This window comes from Cydia amplana, chromosome 18 (assembly GCF_948474715.1).
Source record: "Cydia amplana chromosome 18, ilCydAmpl1.1, whole genome shotgun sequence".
In the NCBI taxonomy this organism is placed as follows: Eukaryota; Metazoa; Arthropoda; class Insecta; order Lepidoptera; family Tortricidae; genus Cydia; species Cydia amplana.
Window position 1 is genome coordinate 15,708,280 of NC_086086.1, and position 17,619 is coordinate 15,725,898.

Consider the following 17,619-nt stretch of genomic DNA (forward strand, 5'->3'; position numbering starts at 1 on the left):
AGGGTTGCCTGAGCCTCCCTGTAGGCACGTGTTGAGGAGGGGGGAACTGTCGGGACAGCTCCTGCTCCGTGTTGTGTTGTGTGTTGTTGTGTGTGGGTGGAGGTTACCGGAACAGCCGAAACTGCCCCGTTACCCTCCGGTGTTGGGGTACCTTCCAGTACCCGCGGGGTTTGGGATCTTATATCATCCATGTTGTTGTTTGTGTAATTTTCACCTCTCGAGCTTCCCACCCTCCATGGAGCCCGCACCTTTGGGGATGTCACTTTGGACACCAGGACTACCCAAGAGGTATAGGTGTGTTGAGGTGAGACTCATGCGCGACATCGGGAGCTGCAGACACGTGGCTGAGAGAGACGATCCTATCTCCCCCAGTGGTTCCATGCGCCCTTGCCCCGTCAGCATGGCCGAGCCCCTGGCATCCTCCCAGAGGACGCCCCTCCCCACACCTCGCCTGCGGACCGTACCACCTCGACCGTACGGGACGCGTGTCCAATACCCTGCAGTGGCTAGTTGCAGGGCCACCGTTTCGCCGGAAATTCGGACCAAAAAGGACATATTGGCCTACAGGGGATAACTAACCCCGACCCCCTGCAGGCCTCGGCCCCCAGGACTCCTGCATCCCCGCTTACGGCGCTCTACTGCGCAGGACTTACGCAGGCAGGTGAGTGTAGTCCGCCTAAGTCACCTACACCTTAGGCGGAACCGGGAGGTCCGTATAGCATAGCTAGCAATATGACCGAAATCCTATTGCTAGCCATGTCATACAGACACTCCAGAGTGTGTCATACCCCGCTCGGGTTTTTAGGTCCTCACGGGTTATGACGGAGGTCCGCTTAGTATAGATAGCAAATTGACCTAAGTCATTTTGCTAGCTATGCCGTGCGAACTCTCCAGAATGTGTCATATCCCATTCGGGTTTTTAGGTCCTCATGGGTTATGACGGAGGTCCGCATAGCATAGCTAGCAAATTGATCGGGATCATATTGCTAGCCATGCCGTACAGGACTCTCCAGAGTGTGTCGTACCCCACTCGGGTTTTTAGGTCCTCATGGGTTACGACGTCGCCTTCATACTCAGCTACTGGTGGTCCGGGGCAGATGGAATGTGCGACGCCCGACCGACCACCAGCATTACCAGGGTGTACGACCCACCCCACAAGTGGGATGGGTTCGTCCATGGCCTGCGGCGGCAGAGCCATAGACGACGGGGACGTGTATGATAGACTTGAGGGGGTAGGCATTGTGAGCCCAGCGTCGCACACCTGAACTACGTACCTACCCCCACCTACACCCCTTAAAATGTAGTGTACATGTAAAATGTATATTTTATGAATAAAACATTGAATTGAATTGAATTGTTGCGACCTAAAATGAAAAATTTATATTGATTTACTTAGACGGCCAACCCTAAATTAAAAAAAAAACCGGCCAATTGCGAGTCGGACTCGCGCACGGAGGGTTCCGCACCATCAACAAAAATAGAGCAAAACAAGCAAAAAACGGTCACCCATCCAAGTACTGACCCCGCCCTACGTTGCTTAACTTCGGTCAAAAATCACGTTTGTTGTATGGGAGCCCCACTTAAATCTTTATTTCATTCTGTTTTTAGTATTTGTTGTTATAGCGGCAACAGAAATACATCATCTGTGAAAATTTCGACTGTCTAGTTATCACGGTTCGTGAGATACAGCCTGGTGACAGACGGACGGACGGACGGACGGACGGACAGCGGAGTCTTAGTAGTAAGAAAATTTAAAAAAATTGTGGAAATAAAAAGGCTATAATAATGCCATTATTTTACATAATAAAATGGTAAACTCATGGTTGCTATGAAACCTAAACGGCTTTTGTATGTAAATGGCTTGCAGTATTTGTCATTGTTAAAGGATATTTGGATATTATAAAATTAGTAAATTTTGACAGTTTGCCAGGCAGATCAGGCTGTTTCACCACTCCGTCAATTGTCACCTGACTCACCTGACATTGACAATTCACCGTACAATAGTACCGGTACAGTGGGCCAAGAAAGTGGTCTACAAGTTTTGACAAAAGTTTCGGCGAGATCTAACGATCGCTAAGGTTGACAATGACGTACAGTTGACGTACGTGTGTCGCCCTTGTTTTCTCATGACGTTCAAACGAACTTCAACCGTAGGTCTACCACCACTTTCTTGGCCCACTGTACACAGTATAAATGTAACTACAGATGTAGTGCATAATTATTTTCCTACGTATTTTCACGGAAACATACGAACGTGCCTATTTCAGACAGCCTATTTAAGTAGCATGACAAATACGAACGTTTACGAGAAAATACGATGGAAAACAATTATGCACTACATCTGTAATTGGACTATTGGACTTACTGGTTGGTATTGTAACTAGTTGACCAGTAGGTGCAATTAATTACAATATCTGGGAGATCATATAAAAACTCAAAAAAACCGGCCAAGTGCGAGTCGGACTCGCGCACCGAGGGTTCCGCACCATCCACCACCAAAAATTTTTCAAAAATATTTTCAATTTTTCAAAGTACTGACCCCGCCCGACGTTGAACTTCGGTCAAAAATCACGTTTGTTGTATGGGAGCCCCACTTAAATCTTTACTGTATTCTGTTTTTAGTATTTGTTGTTATAGGCAACAGAAATACATCATCTGTGAAAATTTCAACTGTATAGCTATCACGGTTCGTGAGATACACCCTGGTGACAGACGGAAGGACGGACGGACGGACGGACGGACGGACGGACGGACGGACGGACGGACAGCGGAGTCTTAGTAATAAGGGTCCCGTTTTTACCCTTTGGGTACGGAACCCTAAAAATGAGCGTTTTCCCAGAATAAGACCTAGCTAGATCGATTTTTCGCAATCTTGAGGGATGCGAGAGTTTCAAAGCACGAGGGTTAAACAAAATTTGGCTCCGAGTGAAACATAAAAATGTTCACCACACCAACCCGAAGAAAATATTAACTGTCACATATCAAACAAAATCAAACCAAATCAATTCCAAATGAATGTTATTAAATATTTATCATTCAAAATCATAATTTAAAAGTTAATTCTACCAGCAAACATAAGAAAACAACTCAAAATTTGGATTTGATTACTTTGCCTCACATGTGAATAAAATGCAACTTTGCTATCAGTTTTTAAACAATCAAGAGATCCTTTACCAGTTGGTGTGGTGAAAACAAACAAACATTGCTGCTGACAAAGCGACAAAGAGTGTGTATAAGGAAGAAGTAGAAGAGGGAGTCGGAAGAGGTAGACCTCGGCGGACATTCTCTGATCAGATCGGGGAAATCCTGAAGTAAGACCAGGTCCAGCAGTGGCGGATTTGCCCTAAGGCCGAGTAGGCCCGGGTCTAGGGCGGCCAGATATTTCGGGCGGCAGTCTATCTATATGATGGGTGCTGAGCAAGGGGCGGCTAGTGCTTACTACAGGGCCTGGGGCCTAGGGCGGCAAAGACTGTAAATCCGCCACTGAGGTCAAGAGCACCCTAAACTGGCGAGCGTGTATGAGGAATGTTATGAAAGTAACGGAAGCTGTATGTAAGGTATGTCAGGATCGTAGCAAGTGGAAATCCGTGGTCCCTGCCTACCCCTCCGGGAAATAGGCGTGATTATACGTATGTGTGTAATACTATTTTCCATAATGTCAATATCCAGGGAGGAAAATCAGGACTATGTTTGTATGGAGAACCGGTTGTCCATACATTGTAGGGCCAAGCTGTTACCTAGCGCGAACCTGTTTGATGCTTGCGTGTCAAGGCGGCCTTTTGTATGTCAAGGGAACCCACGTATGACCCCCTGCGACAATGCATTTTTAAAATCGTTGAACTGTGGAATAAATAATGCTAGTATGAGGATTTCAAAAAAAAAAGCACCATGCATATAATCTATAGACTTCATTTCATTACCAATGTTTAAAAACCGAAGAAAGTTCACAAAACTGTCACAATATAGACTCGAGCTAAACTCCGTACCTAATTACTCGAGTGAAAATCCATTGTTCTTATCATCTTATGACACCTCCGGTACTAACAGCAAAACAATCTGACAATTAGTAGATCTTATGTCGTGGCAATAAGGTTTAAGTTGCGTTGATGTTGGTAATACACAAAACAATACAATGGGACATGGGTAATTGGTCCGTAGTCCGTAGTGTTAAGGACCGCGTGAAGTTGGCTTAAGGTAACTCGCCTTACGCTAGTGGTTCAATTTTCGAATTTTTCGCTTGCTCGGGTATCAATATTAGCACGAGAGGTTAAACAACAACTTTGCCCCCTTGTAAAACAAATAACTATTGCCCACTCAACTGCAAAAATGCACGCTATTATGTTTATACGGCATCTGAGTACCTTAAAAATCGTGTTAATCATTATCACACACAGTTCGCAAGGTCTTAAGTCCGTTGACCTTTATTTAGGAAATACAATGACTCAATTGCGTTTGATGGTTTGGTTCATTTTGGTAGTAAACATGTATAATGCCGGTCCCATTTTGGGATACCCTCCTCCAATTGAGGGGGGGATTGAAATCTTCTCGTGGCAGAGGTGTAGGGTTGGAGCCGGTCTACCTAGCTTTATTTGACGTTCATAAGCGCATTGTAATTATGCCTACTTGAATAAACTATATTTTATCTTTTTATCTTTATCTTATCTTTAATGCATTTTTGTCAGCATTATGCATAACGGGTTAATTATGGTTTATCACGCGATAAAAAAAAATATTAGTCGTATATTTAGGATCAACATATTTCGCCAACTTGAAAATTGTTGAGCAACTTGCAAATTTCCTGCACATTTCTGGATCAGTATGCAACGATGGTACCTAGCGTCAAAGTCCATTTGTTGGGCCAGTAATTCACGATGAATTGTCCTTGTCAATGATAAATTGTCAACGTAATGAAAGATTGGTCAGGTAATTCAATCGGACGGTATTCTAGACTCTAGATCTAGAGTATACGCTGTGTTCACCGACTTGGCAGCAACAATGTCTGATGGCAGCGCCATACTCCGTCCACTTTTGTGTCAGTTTATAAATACATGTGTTAAAACAAAACTGCTTATGAACAATTATTCTACTTGTAATTCTCTGCAATAGTATGTTGCAAGGGCTTGGGTATAGTTTCAAATTATGCGAGCCGTAAATTTTTGCGAAGTTTCTAGGTTTACTCCAGGTAGAAATATACTTATTTATTTTAGGAAAAGGACCCGTACTATCTCTCTTATCTATATCGAGATTCTTGTCATTTTAAATTATTCAAATTGTTAACCTGGTTCTTATTGTCCACAGCCGTCCAAACATGCCGATCCCTACGGCGTTCGAGCGCGCGATGTCTCAGCACAGGCAGCGCCCTCTGCAAGAGCACAGAGCAGCCCCCCGGACCGCACCCGCCAAAGGAAGCTGTCAGTTCTGACGGTAAGTCATAATGGTCATAAACAACTTTCTTTCATATCATTCTACGAGTAGAACCCCAGCTAACAACATCGTCTTGTCCAGCAGGCCTATTATGGATGGTTTTATCCACGTGACAAAATATCCGTCACTTTTTGACACCGCGCGATTGATAGTGACGGATACCGTTTATCACGCTATCACGTAGTCAAGAACGACCATCATACCTGTACGGATATGATGGTCGTTCTTGTCTACGTGACAGCGTGATAAAACGGTGTCCGTCACTTTCTTTCCCACGGTGTTAAACAGTGACAGTTATTTTATCACGTGGATAAAGATGGATAAAGCTATCCATAATAGGCTGGCTGTACTGGCCGGTTTCGGATATTGGGCCATGGACATAGACATAGACATACACATCCTTTATTGGTAATGGTAAATTACAGGTCTACCGCGATATAGTTTCATTTAATTAAATATGTGTACAAATCGCGAGAGTTTAAAGTGTTATATTGTACTCATATTGTCATATCTTGCGCTATACCGCAACCAAAATACTCTACATTGTTTCTCGTCTAATTACATGCTAGATTTACTTGAGGTGCTTGATTAATTCCTAAGTGTTAAAACACTTAGCGAAAACGAAAGAGACAATGAATACACTTGCCCATAAAAGGCTTCAAAGCAATTAAATGCAAATCCCTTAGCCGTTTAAAGACAAAATGAAGTAACCCAATAAAGTACCCATAAAACTTGTTACGCAAAGGATTAACAAGGAGACAGCCTTGATTTCGTAACTAAGTGGTAATTCAGTCGTTGAGTGTTATTTATGCGTTTGTTTGGTATCATTTTCCTGACCATATTTTTTTTAAGTTCGTAAGGTAATCGATATCAACATGCCTAAGAAAGAGGTTTTCATTTCGTCAGTCTTTTTTTTTGTACATTTGTACATTTACTAGCGACCCTCCCCGGCTTCGCCCGGGTTAACAAATTATACACAACCCTTCCTGAAGAATCACTCTATCGATAGGTGAACGCATGAAAATCCGTTCAGTCGTTTTTGAGTTTATCGCGAACATACAAACACACAAGCAGACAGAAGACGCGGCGGGGGAATTTGTTTTATAATGCCGGCTGTACACTCTCAGCGAGACACCCCGAGACAGACCGAGGACGAGAGTGTACATGATGCTCTCGCCTTGTCTCGCCCGCTCGGGTCTCGCCTCGGTGCGTCTCGGTCGCGTGTCGGTTTTTTGCGGCCGAGTCAAAGGGTCTCGTTCGCTCTCGCGTGGCAAACGAGATCAAGCATGTACATTCTCGTTCATTTAGTAATTAATTGTAGTAGCTAACAGCACAAAGAGCAACGGCAGCAGCAGTTTCTAGGTCCATCGTAGACGATATCCGCTGTTCAAATGACGCAACGAGAGTGTACATGGTGTGCTCTCGTCGAGGACTTCTCCCCCGAGACTCTCGGCGAGAGGTCTCGGCCGAGAGTGTACAGCATTATTATTGTATATGTACATATATACGTCATTGAACATTTTTGAGGTCAAATAAAAGCGGTCATCAAACCGGCCCGCGAGGTTACCTTGCTCTTGCTTTACGATTAAATTGACTAGGCGCCCCTGTCCTCTAAATACGCTTTTATTTATAGTAATATCCTTCCTTTAATGTATTACTTTATTTACATTATACTTAGGTACACGTATTACCTTTAAGACAAGAGAAGGGAAACCTAGAATAACTTATCTCAGCCAAATCAAAAATAATGCGTCGTATGAGGAAATTAAAAGACTGGCACAAGAAAGAAATGATTGGCGATTACTCCACCGGCAAGAGCAAAGCTCTTAAGTTATGATGATGATACACGATTGTCATCTTAGCTAGGCACCAGATTGTTCTTAGTGTTCTTACATAGGTTTTAACTCACCAGATGGCGCCATTTAACAGAACAATTATCTTGAGCCTGTCTGTAGTGTAAATTCTGGACTAACCTAATCTATATTGTCTACAGGCACCTCAGGCGGTAAAAAGGGCGGCTCCGGCGTCCTGACGTGCCCAAAATGCGGCGACCCGTGCACCCACGTCGAGACCTTCGTCAGTTCCACACGCTTCGTCAAGTGCGACAAGTGTCACCACTTCTTCGTCGTGCTCAGCGAAGTGGACACGAAGAAGAGCATCAAAGATAACGCTGAGAACAAGACCGGGTTCTACAGGTTAGTACCTAAACTGAAATAGATGTATGAAGAAAATGTGATCTAGCTCGCCAGTGGCCTATGCTGGATTCGAACGTCTTCAGTCGTGCACCCACGTCAAGACGCCGAGACCTTCGTCAGTTCCACACGCTTCGTCAAGTGCGACAAGTGGCACCACTTCTTCGTAGTGCTCAGCGAAGTGGACACGAAGAAGAGCATCAAAGATAACGCTGAGAACAAGACCGGGTTCTACAGGTTAGTACCTAAACTGAAAGAAATCGTATACTAAAGAAAATGTAACCTAGGTTGCCGTGGCCTAGACTGGATTCGAAATGATATCTTCAGTTTTCCCGTCTAATGCCACCTCTTGGTCACAATCGTCAGGTGTGTAGAGTAAAACTTCTACGTTGTACAGTCGCCATGATAAATATCGGAGCGGCCAAGGCGCTCACAAATATCTGAACACGCCTCTATTGTCAAGGCGTTACAGTTGTGTTCAGATATTTTGGAACATCTCGGCCGTTCCGATATATCTGATGGCGACTGTACTTAGGGAAGTCGTAACAGTAAAGATCAAGGGCAATATTGAGAAAAAGTCAAAAAATTTAATGTTCAACTATTCCTTAACGAACAAACGGAACTATAGCTGACGTTCACGAGACGTTATGATACATCTCCCTGCTCCCTAAACCACTTTACGACATCGTCTTCTAAATAATCTTCACCACAGAATTTTGTACCTGGTTTAAATTTCCGGACGGGGAAACCATACGCGTGAGGAATATACTTTGCAATTGGATAATTTAGGTCGATTGCACTAATTATATGGGTAAAGTCGTAGAGTTAAACCAAGATATGTCTGCAACGAATTTGATAGCACACGCAGTGCAAATGTTATTTTAAACGTCAAACTTCGATGATATTATGACGTATAAATAACACTTGCACTGCGTAAGCTATCAAAATCATTTAATACTTTTCTTGGTCTAACTCTAGCTCGCTACTGAGTGATGTGGATCAGTCTGTCAGTTGTAGTTTGAGACTAATGTGTTTTATTTGTGTTACTGACCTTACGTTAACTGGAAAGAGTTTCTTATAAGTATTCTAATAGCGCCGTGTGTAGGTATGTTTATATTATACCTTAGTTCCCTAACAGGGAATCCCAACTTGAGTCATCTCGCATCAAACACCGACGCTCCAAGAACAACTTGCATACAAGCATCATTATACTCCTTTCGCACACTCGCTTTCAAAACGTCCAATCTCCATGATAATATGTGCACTTTTACATCGTTTTATACCGTTATTATAGTCAGATTTGCCGCTCTCTCGCTACTAACTGATGTTATTGTGTATGATACAGATTATAGAAGCGTGTCGAATGCTCAGGAGCACCAGTTCGCAAATTTTTTATGGTATTTTTGTATTCGTTAACATATTTTCGTCTAATTTCAGTTTCTCTAACAACTTTTTGTACTTATAAATAATAAACGCTTGTCTCAAACTCATATTGTTTATGGATTTCTTTGAATTAAAGATTTAATCGAAAATCATTAAATATTCCTTTACCTATTGCAAAAAAATTTTAGTTTCATCGAGCAATTTTTCACCTATTCAAATCAAATAGGCTGCTAACCCAAAAAAGTAAGTATACAGCAATCCCAACAATGTATGAAATTCAAGTACAAACAGCAACACTCTTAACTGTCTATTGGTGGACCTTATGCCTTTTGTGATAAGTTTTACGGACTGTCAGTTAACATGGGCGATGGTATATTAAGTTTATTTTACTTTGTGTCCCGCTTAGAGGAAAATACAGATTAGAAGCAAGATTAGAAGAAGAATTAAGTAGATTAGAAGCCTCGAGAAGCGGCACTTCATAGACTAGTTAAGTATTTACCTACTACGTTGTAGGTGCTTGCAAACAACGAATTGAACTAAACATAATCTAAAAATGAACATCACGATAAGTTAGGTCAGGGTTGGTTAGACGAATTAGATATCTCCAACGCCTTTAACACCCTGCCCTGGGAAACCGTAAAGGAGGCTTTGCGGTATCACAAGGTGCCCCCACACTTGTCGCGAATCATAGCCGCCTACCTCAACGAGAGGGCTGTAGTCTGGCCAGGGCGACAGGTCTGGAGTCGACGGAGTATGTCGTGTGGAGTTCCGCAGGGGTCGGTCCTAGGGCCACTCCTGTGGAACATAGGTTATGACTGGGTCCTACGGGGGGAAAACTTGCGTGGAGTAGACGTCACGTGTTACGCCGACGACACGCTCGTGACGGCCAGAGGCCCCAGTTACCGCGACGCAGCTGTGCTCGCGACGGCGGGAGTCGCCCACTGTGTGGCCCGAATCCGGCGTCTGGGGCTAGAAGTGGCGCTAACGAAGTGCGAGGCCATTTGTTTCTTCGGCCCGCGAAGAGCGCCTCCAGGTGGCGCAGAAATTATTGTGGGAGGCGTTCCAATTGCTGTCAGGCCGACGTTACTCTACCTCGGCGTCTTGCTTGACAGCAAGTGGAACTTTAAGGCTCACTTTGAGCGTTTAGCACCCAAATTACTGCGCGCAGCGGCGGCCTTTGGGCGTATACTGCCCAACCTGGGAGGGCCCAAGGCCTCATGCCGCCGCTTATACACAGGTGTGGTGCGCTCGATGGCGCTGTACGGTGCCCCAGTATGGGCGGATTCCCTCAGCAGCCACAACATTGCCCAATTGCGACGACCGCAGAGGGTAATGGCGCTGAGGGTAATCCGAGGATACCGCACAGTGAGCGCGGCAGCCGCGTGCGTGCTGGCCGGTTCTCTGCCCTGGGACCTGGACGCGAGGGCCCTCGCGGCGCTGTACCAGTGGCGCGGGGAGGCACGAGCCCGGGGTGACCCGAAAGCTCCTCAGGAGGTGGCGAAGCGGCGCACCGAGCTGCTAGAAGACGCGACGGAGATGTGGGTGCAGCGGCTAGAACGGCCGAGGGCTGGCTCCCGCACTATAGAGGCCGTACGCCCAGTCCTTCGTGACTGGGTTGAAAGATGCTCCGGTGTCCTTACTTTCAGACTAACGCAGGTACTGTCGGGGCATGGCTGTTTCGGCAGGTACCTGCACAAGGTTGCCCAGCGGGAACCGACACCGGAGTGTCACCAATGCGGAGCCGGCGTAGACTCGGCCCAACACACATTGGCTGAGTGCCCAGTTTTTGGCGTGGAACGGGAGGAGTTGGTCGCCCAGGTAGGGCAAGACCTTTCGCTGCCAGCCGTAGTTCAGGCCATGCTGGGCAGCGAAAGTGCGTGGGAGACTGTGCTCACGTTCTGCGAGCACGTCATGGGAGACAAGGAGGCGGCCGAGCGCGAACGGGAAGTCCGGGCCGAGGCTGACCCAATGCGCCGCCGCCGCATAGGCCGCAGGCGTGCCGCTCATGAGCGGAACCTGCCGCCCTGATGAGAGCCAGCGGGCGGCGGACATGGGGGCGTCCCCGCCCATGACGCTGGCTCCCGAGATGGTAAGCGCGACCTTGTGTCCCGGAAGCGCTTCCACTGGGACGGATATAAAAAAAAAAAAATGGGTATGGATCCTAGTCAGGATAGCCGCTGCGGGGTCGCGGACGCATTGCGCGAGCTTCCCCGTAACCCCGAAACCATAGCGGCGAGAGGACACCATGGGGTTTAGTGGGTAGTGGGGCCTCTTTACAGCCCTGAGTCCCACATAACCGTCCGGGTTTCTCCCCGGCCCGGCGGTATGCGTAGAAGCATTCCCCATGTAAAAAAAAAAAAAAAAAAAAAGGGTTGGTTAGACGAAAGATGATTATAATAAGATGCTTAGAAAAACTGGTATCTCTTTATCAACTCGCCTCCTCTCAGCGTAGGCAACACACAGGCTACCTTTCGCTTTCGCGCTGTGACGCAACGCTTATGTCTTTATTTATAACTGTCAGTTATTTAATATACTTTTACCCAAATTGTTCTCTTTGTCGTTGGTCGGACTTTTTACGTCGACTTAGTTTATTTAGTTCAAAATCTAAGTAGTTCTCGGCATTTCCTTTCTATTGTACATTAGAGAGCTATGATTTTTTATATGTAACATAGCTAAATCTTTTTTTTTTAAGAAAGCATGTTAGCAGCTACATATTACCCAGTGTTATTACTCTTGCTCATAATTAATGTAATGGACCATCACCAAAAATCTCTTTATAAAACAAAATGAATTCGACCATATTCCTTCACTATTGATTTCAAATTCAATTTTTTTTTAATGGTGGGTCTTGGAAGGATATATACTACAACTAATCGTGCAACTCGATATTGATGTCAACTCTAGTCAGCCTTTCCTTAACACCACGAACAAATGTCTTTTTTAAAACGTCGGAGGTAATCTTGAAGCATTAAGCACCCGTTTAAGTAAAATAATAACGTGTAAAACAAACCACATCGTCCGCAAATGTGACGTGAGGACGAAAATTGCTTGTAACTTTATACCTGTCAGAGCGTCCTTATGGCAAGCGACAATGTGGTACCTTTTGCTTGAGAAAGACACAAATTGTAGTTTTCTCACCACGTTTTCCCCGAGAATCAGGTTAAGTCGTGATTCGCTAGCTTCCAATTGCCAAATCGTGAGCTCATTCATTTGAACTCGATGTCCGCTAACTGGCTGAATGCAGTTTTCTCGTGTTCAGACTTTGAGGAACAAAACATCGCAGCATTCGTCTTTTTTCTGACAAAATTTGATAGAAAATTGAACTAGGGACGTTTGACAGGCAATCTTGTACTTACATTGTAGATATGTGGTTAAAATTTGCCTGTATGAAATTTTGACAGTTCCTGACTGCAGCAGACAGCTGCCGCCGCCATAATAGGGAATAATAATTCCGCGAAACTCTGCGTAGGGGGCGCCACTACCACAATCCATGACAATCTGAGGGTCTACCGCAAACGAGACTATTACTCTAGCATCTAGCATATTCGAGCGATAAAGAGGCAGTTTCGATTTTCGCGTTTCCCGGCAGGCTTTTGTAAACAAACCGCCTTGGTGTATAAATGTGTATTTTATTGTCTGTGAAAACTTGTCAAAAATAGTTTAAGGCACAGTATGTATAAGTTAGGTACTCTATGGTTTACGATGTGTGCTAGTGCTGTACTCTCGCGGCAGAACATTGCAGTAATACCCCCTATTTCTCAACGGCTAAAATGATCTTTGCATTTTCGTTTCATGCGTCACTCTCGTGTCTACTTGTTAAAGAGTGACAACGACCATGACAGACGATAAAATGCAACCATTTTAGGCCCGCTGCACCCCTAGCACATGATTGGCGCGACAGTATCTCGCGGCGAGATAGACTACCCGTCTTTTTCTAAAAGTCTCTGTGTTTATAAAAGAGGGACGGACGGGTAGCCTATCTCGCCGCGAGATACTGTTGCGCCAATCATGTGCTAGCCTGGCTGGTTACGTTAACTCGACACTAAGCGTGACGAGCTAAAGGCCAGACCACCTGTGGCCATCACATATTATAATTACGTCGGAGGGGTGCTGACCTGCAGCGAGTGTGGCCGCACATTTGCTGCAAAGATTGGCTACGTCAGTCACCTGAGTGCGCACAAGCGACGCTCTCAGCAGTAGAAAGCAGTCGTTGTGGCCGAAAACGGCTAGGAGATGATGATGATGACGTTTACCAACAATATTTTTATGCCTTCTTACTACTCTATTAAAAGTGTCAAATGACAATAATAAACAATGGTTATGCAAACGAATTACGTGTAGCGAGTTTTGCAACATAAATTATGTTCTTATTTCATCCGTTGCGCAAGCGCTGAATTAATGGCACACTTATACTGATTTTTTTTATACAAGTAACACTGTCGTATGTGCTCAAATTTTTGTGTTGCACTTTACAGTCAGCAGCTATAGTTGCGTGCATTTTACATTTCGGAAAGTTTCAATCCCCATAAAAAATGTGAGAAGTTTCTGAATCTTTCCTATATGGAATATTTCGCAATTTTGGAAAGTTTCTGTCGGCACATCAGTAGTTTCCTTACATCTGTACCAACAAACCCACTATCGTATTACTCATCATTACTTACCACATTGTAAATGTCAATGCCCCGCCTGCAAAGGTCTTTGTTCGTCTGTCTGTAGGTATCTCCTAAACAATGATATCTAGTTGCCATGAGCCATGATTGATAGTGGGGTGGTTGACCGGAATTGCGGATTACGGTTTGCTGTAGATTTGTTGTACATCTTTCTTGTAGCTATTCTTTGTCTATCTTTGTTAGTACGCCGTTTTGCCTCCAAAAGAAACGGTCTGTAAGTAGAATTAATGCTATGCTAATTCTGTAGAATGCAGTACCTGTTTAGACGACCACGGTTTACTCACGCTATTGGCGACCTGTTTCGGGACGAAGGGCAGCCGTCGCGAGCACTCGAGCCTAAGGACCCCCGAAGGGCCCGAAACAAAATCTATAGTTCGTTTTATTAGCATTAGAAATAAGGTAAACAATCTTGACGTGTCCTTTTATTGAAAAACACGTTTAAGTACTAGCACCAAAAAGAAAAGTATGAGTATAGTTTTTTTTTGTTCCTATTTACTGACAAGATTTGGTTGACCCAGTACAATATATGTGACGTCCCACGGGTAAAGGTACCTTATGGCCGTTGGCGCTTACGCTATTATTAACGCCGCTCCGCCGCCGCGCGCTATTATTATTGCGGCGCTATGCGACGTAAGCGCCAACTGCCATAAGGTACCTTTTGCCGTGGAACGTCACATAATTATGTTGTCTTGTCGCTTGTAACGTTGTTCCTGAAACCACTCATACACGTGCAGATATCACGTTTTCATGCAGTGTTGCATACAACAATCCACTCAAACTATTATCGCCTTTAATCCATTATTATAAAGTCTACTTCCTCAGTTCTTACGTCATTTACATTCTCATTTTGTCAATCTATTCTTGACTCTATTACCGTTGAAATAAAGATGACGCCTGAGGGCTTACCGCGAACGCCGAAGTTCGCAAATTGCGAGCATCTTTCTCTTTTACTCCAACTAAGGCATAATTAGAGTGACAGAGGAAGATGCGCGCAATTTGCCAACTTCGGTGTTCGCGGTAGGCCCTCTGACGTAAGATACTTTTTGACCTTCGCTAAAGATCACTGACATTGTAGTAGTAGCATTTATAAATAGAACTCTATTATTGTAGCGATTGAGGTCGTTTTCGTTTAAACCTGTTATCATATCGCTTGTATTGTTAGATTGGAAGCTATTAATGTTAATTATCCACTTTGTAATAAATATGTTAACGGTTATATAATTAATATAATTATGTACTTTTCTTCCATCGTTTGTTTTTAAATTTAATGACATTAATTATATATTTTTTGATGTGCAAAATAGATTAGAAATAGTCAAGTGCATAGGTATAGTGTAGTTCAATAGAAATTGCGTATAATGTAAACAAACCAATTTACCTTCATTATATATTTCGTAATCTCACACCTTGATCAATCATGATCTTATCAACATTTTATATACTTAAATCTTTTATGTTTATCAATTTATAGTTACAATATTTGTTAATGATTGATATATGAATGAAAATAACCTTCGTAAACATTTTAGGTCATATGTCCAATGCTAACTAAATCTGTCATAGTTTTTGTTTAGGTATTTGCCATTTCTATTGAAGTACTGTAACTACACTTTTCTCATATTGAAATTCTGTGATATATGGTTCAGAGTTCATGGGCCAGGATTCCGTAGTCAACATAAAACTTGAAGTTTCGCCAATCATGTCCGTCTCCTCAGAGATCCTTACGTTTTAATAAGTAATACTGGAATAAAATATAATAATATATCACCCTACGCCGAGTCAGATGCTACAGAGCCACGCTGTTGCGTCGTCGCCCAAATCCAATGCTTAATTAGTTTTCATATTTATGTGTGTTTTCATATTTCTTTCGTTTTGTAGATTCACAGTGCCTTGGTTTTACTGTAATGCTGTGTTACTTATTTGATCAATAAATATATAATAAATAAATAAATAATCACGTAACACAAAACTAGTCCAGAACTGTAAAACAAACCTAAATGCACTGGCTAACTCCAATAAAGTCACACTTAGATGGGTACCAGGGCACTCCGACATTAACGGAAACGAAGAAGCAGACGAACTTGCAAGAAAGGGCGCAGACACACCCCTGGTCGGCCCAGAACCGTTCTGTGGAATCACAAAACGGGATGCATATTCTCTGCTCAGCGACTTAGAAAAAAAGAGTGCAATCGATTGGTGGAAGTTCGCTAAAAGACAAGTACACTCGAAAGCTCTAATCAAAGGGTTCAACAGCAAAATCGCTAAGGAGCTTCTGGGGCTCAAAAGGCACAAAACTTGCGCGGTGACTACTGGACAGTGTAAGTTGAACAAGCACATGTTTCAAATTGGCAAGAAACAAGATGCGACATGCAGGTTCTGCCAGGAGTCGGAGGAGACTGCAATGCACATTCTCTGTTCCTGTGGACCACTAATGTCAAAAAGAAGTACCTACTTAGGGCGGCATGTATTGCAACCCTATGAGGTACAGAACGTTAAGGCCCAAAGCATCTGTAACTTTCTGGATGCAACGGGCATTACTAATGAACTTTAAAGGGACGTCACAATAGATCAATACTTGGTCGACGTGACACTCAAAGGCCCGATACCACCCCAATAATAATAATCACGTAACAGGGTACTTGTACAAGGTTCATGTAAAGTTCCCGCAATTTAAAATGTAATCGAAAATACCACAAATCGTCCTAAGCCACTTCAGAGGGTGAGTTTCTAAATAAGTCAACGTGCAAAAAACTCAGTTTTACAACAACCACGTAGCGGGACGTGAAAGTGATCGTAAAAGTTAAAACTTTATAATCCGGAATTACGCAGTTGTGATGCAACGCTGCTTAATTGCGATCGTATAATTTGTTACCCATACTTGATTTTTATATTGGTGATAAACATTGACATACTTTTATAAATGAATTCCTACTGGTAAACAACAAAACAACTTCTTGCTTCGGAGCGAACTTTATATCCGAAGTGTCTTCCATTCCGTGTTCTTGACTTCTTTAAGAATACATATTAACTCACATTTATAGACGATTTCTTTAAGAATAGTCGTATTTACCTGAAAAACAAGTCAATACTCAATCCGTTTAATTATGTCCAATAGTATCAGAAAAATAGAAAGACGTTTCATGCGCACTAAACGCTTCTATCAATTTACATAATGATATGAGTATGTGTTCCTAAACTGTGGTGCTGTTATGAGCTGGGAACACATATTCGTACGTAATATGTAAAAGTTCACGTATATATAACATTAGCAATAAGGTTTTCTTAATAAATTATTCTTATTCTTATTCATGTAAAATTGTAAAAATTCAAACATTTATTTTGCGAGTAGTTTTTAATGCGAGTACTAAAATAAAATTCTTCTTTTTTAAATGGTCCTCAAATGATCTCTGAATTTACTGTAGCTCCTGCCACGAAATTACAAACATCGTATATGTGTCCAAAAGTACTAAAGGTCCATTTTGTTTCAGAAAACCACCACCACCTCCAAAAAAGATCTTTGAATACCTTAACAAACATGTGGTCGGTCAAGAATACGCAAAGAAAGTGCTCTCCGTTGCCGTCTACAACCACTACAAACGCATATACAACAACGTCACCAGCGGCACGCCTAGCGACGCACATCATCCCTTACACCACACGCATAGAGGTAAGCTTTTGACTCGTTAGCACTACTGTAAATTTAGTTTTTACAGGCTGTACAAGAAATCAGTCATATCCGCGGTTTAAGTCATAGATATTGTACTCATTCGTGAGCTATTTTAGACCTTTAGAGCTCATAACTACCGAATTGCCTTTACTTGTGCATAGAGTTCCACAAGGAAGTGTTCTTGTACCAACATTTTACTATAAAAAGCAAAGGTTATTTGTCTGGCAGATTATAATTATATTCCTGCAGCTTGCTACGAATGTTACTGAACTTTGAATTAAAT

General features: G+C 43.2%; 1 protein-coding gene across 1 annotated transcript in view; it reads left to right on the forward strand.

The window, feature by feature from the left end:
* The window catches only part of LOC134656357 (ATP-dependent Clp protease ATP-binding subunit clpX-like, mitochondrial), a 44,945-nt gene that overhangs the window by 6,951 nt on the left and 20,375 nt on the right, over nucleotides 1-17,619 (forward strand). Inside the window, exons 2-4 of the mRNA XM_063511876.1 lie at nucleotides 5,299-5,424; nucleotides 7,418-7,619; nucleotides 17,158-17,336. Of these exons, the coding sequence (XP_063367946.1) occupies nucleotides 5,299-5,424; nucleotides 7,418-7,619; nucleotides 17,158-17,336 (507 nt within the window). The remainder of the gene's footprint in view (nucleotides 1-5,298; nucleotides 5,425-7,417; nucleotides 7,620-17,157; nucleotides 17,337-17,619) is intronic.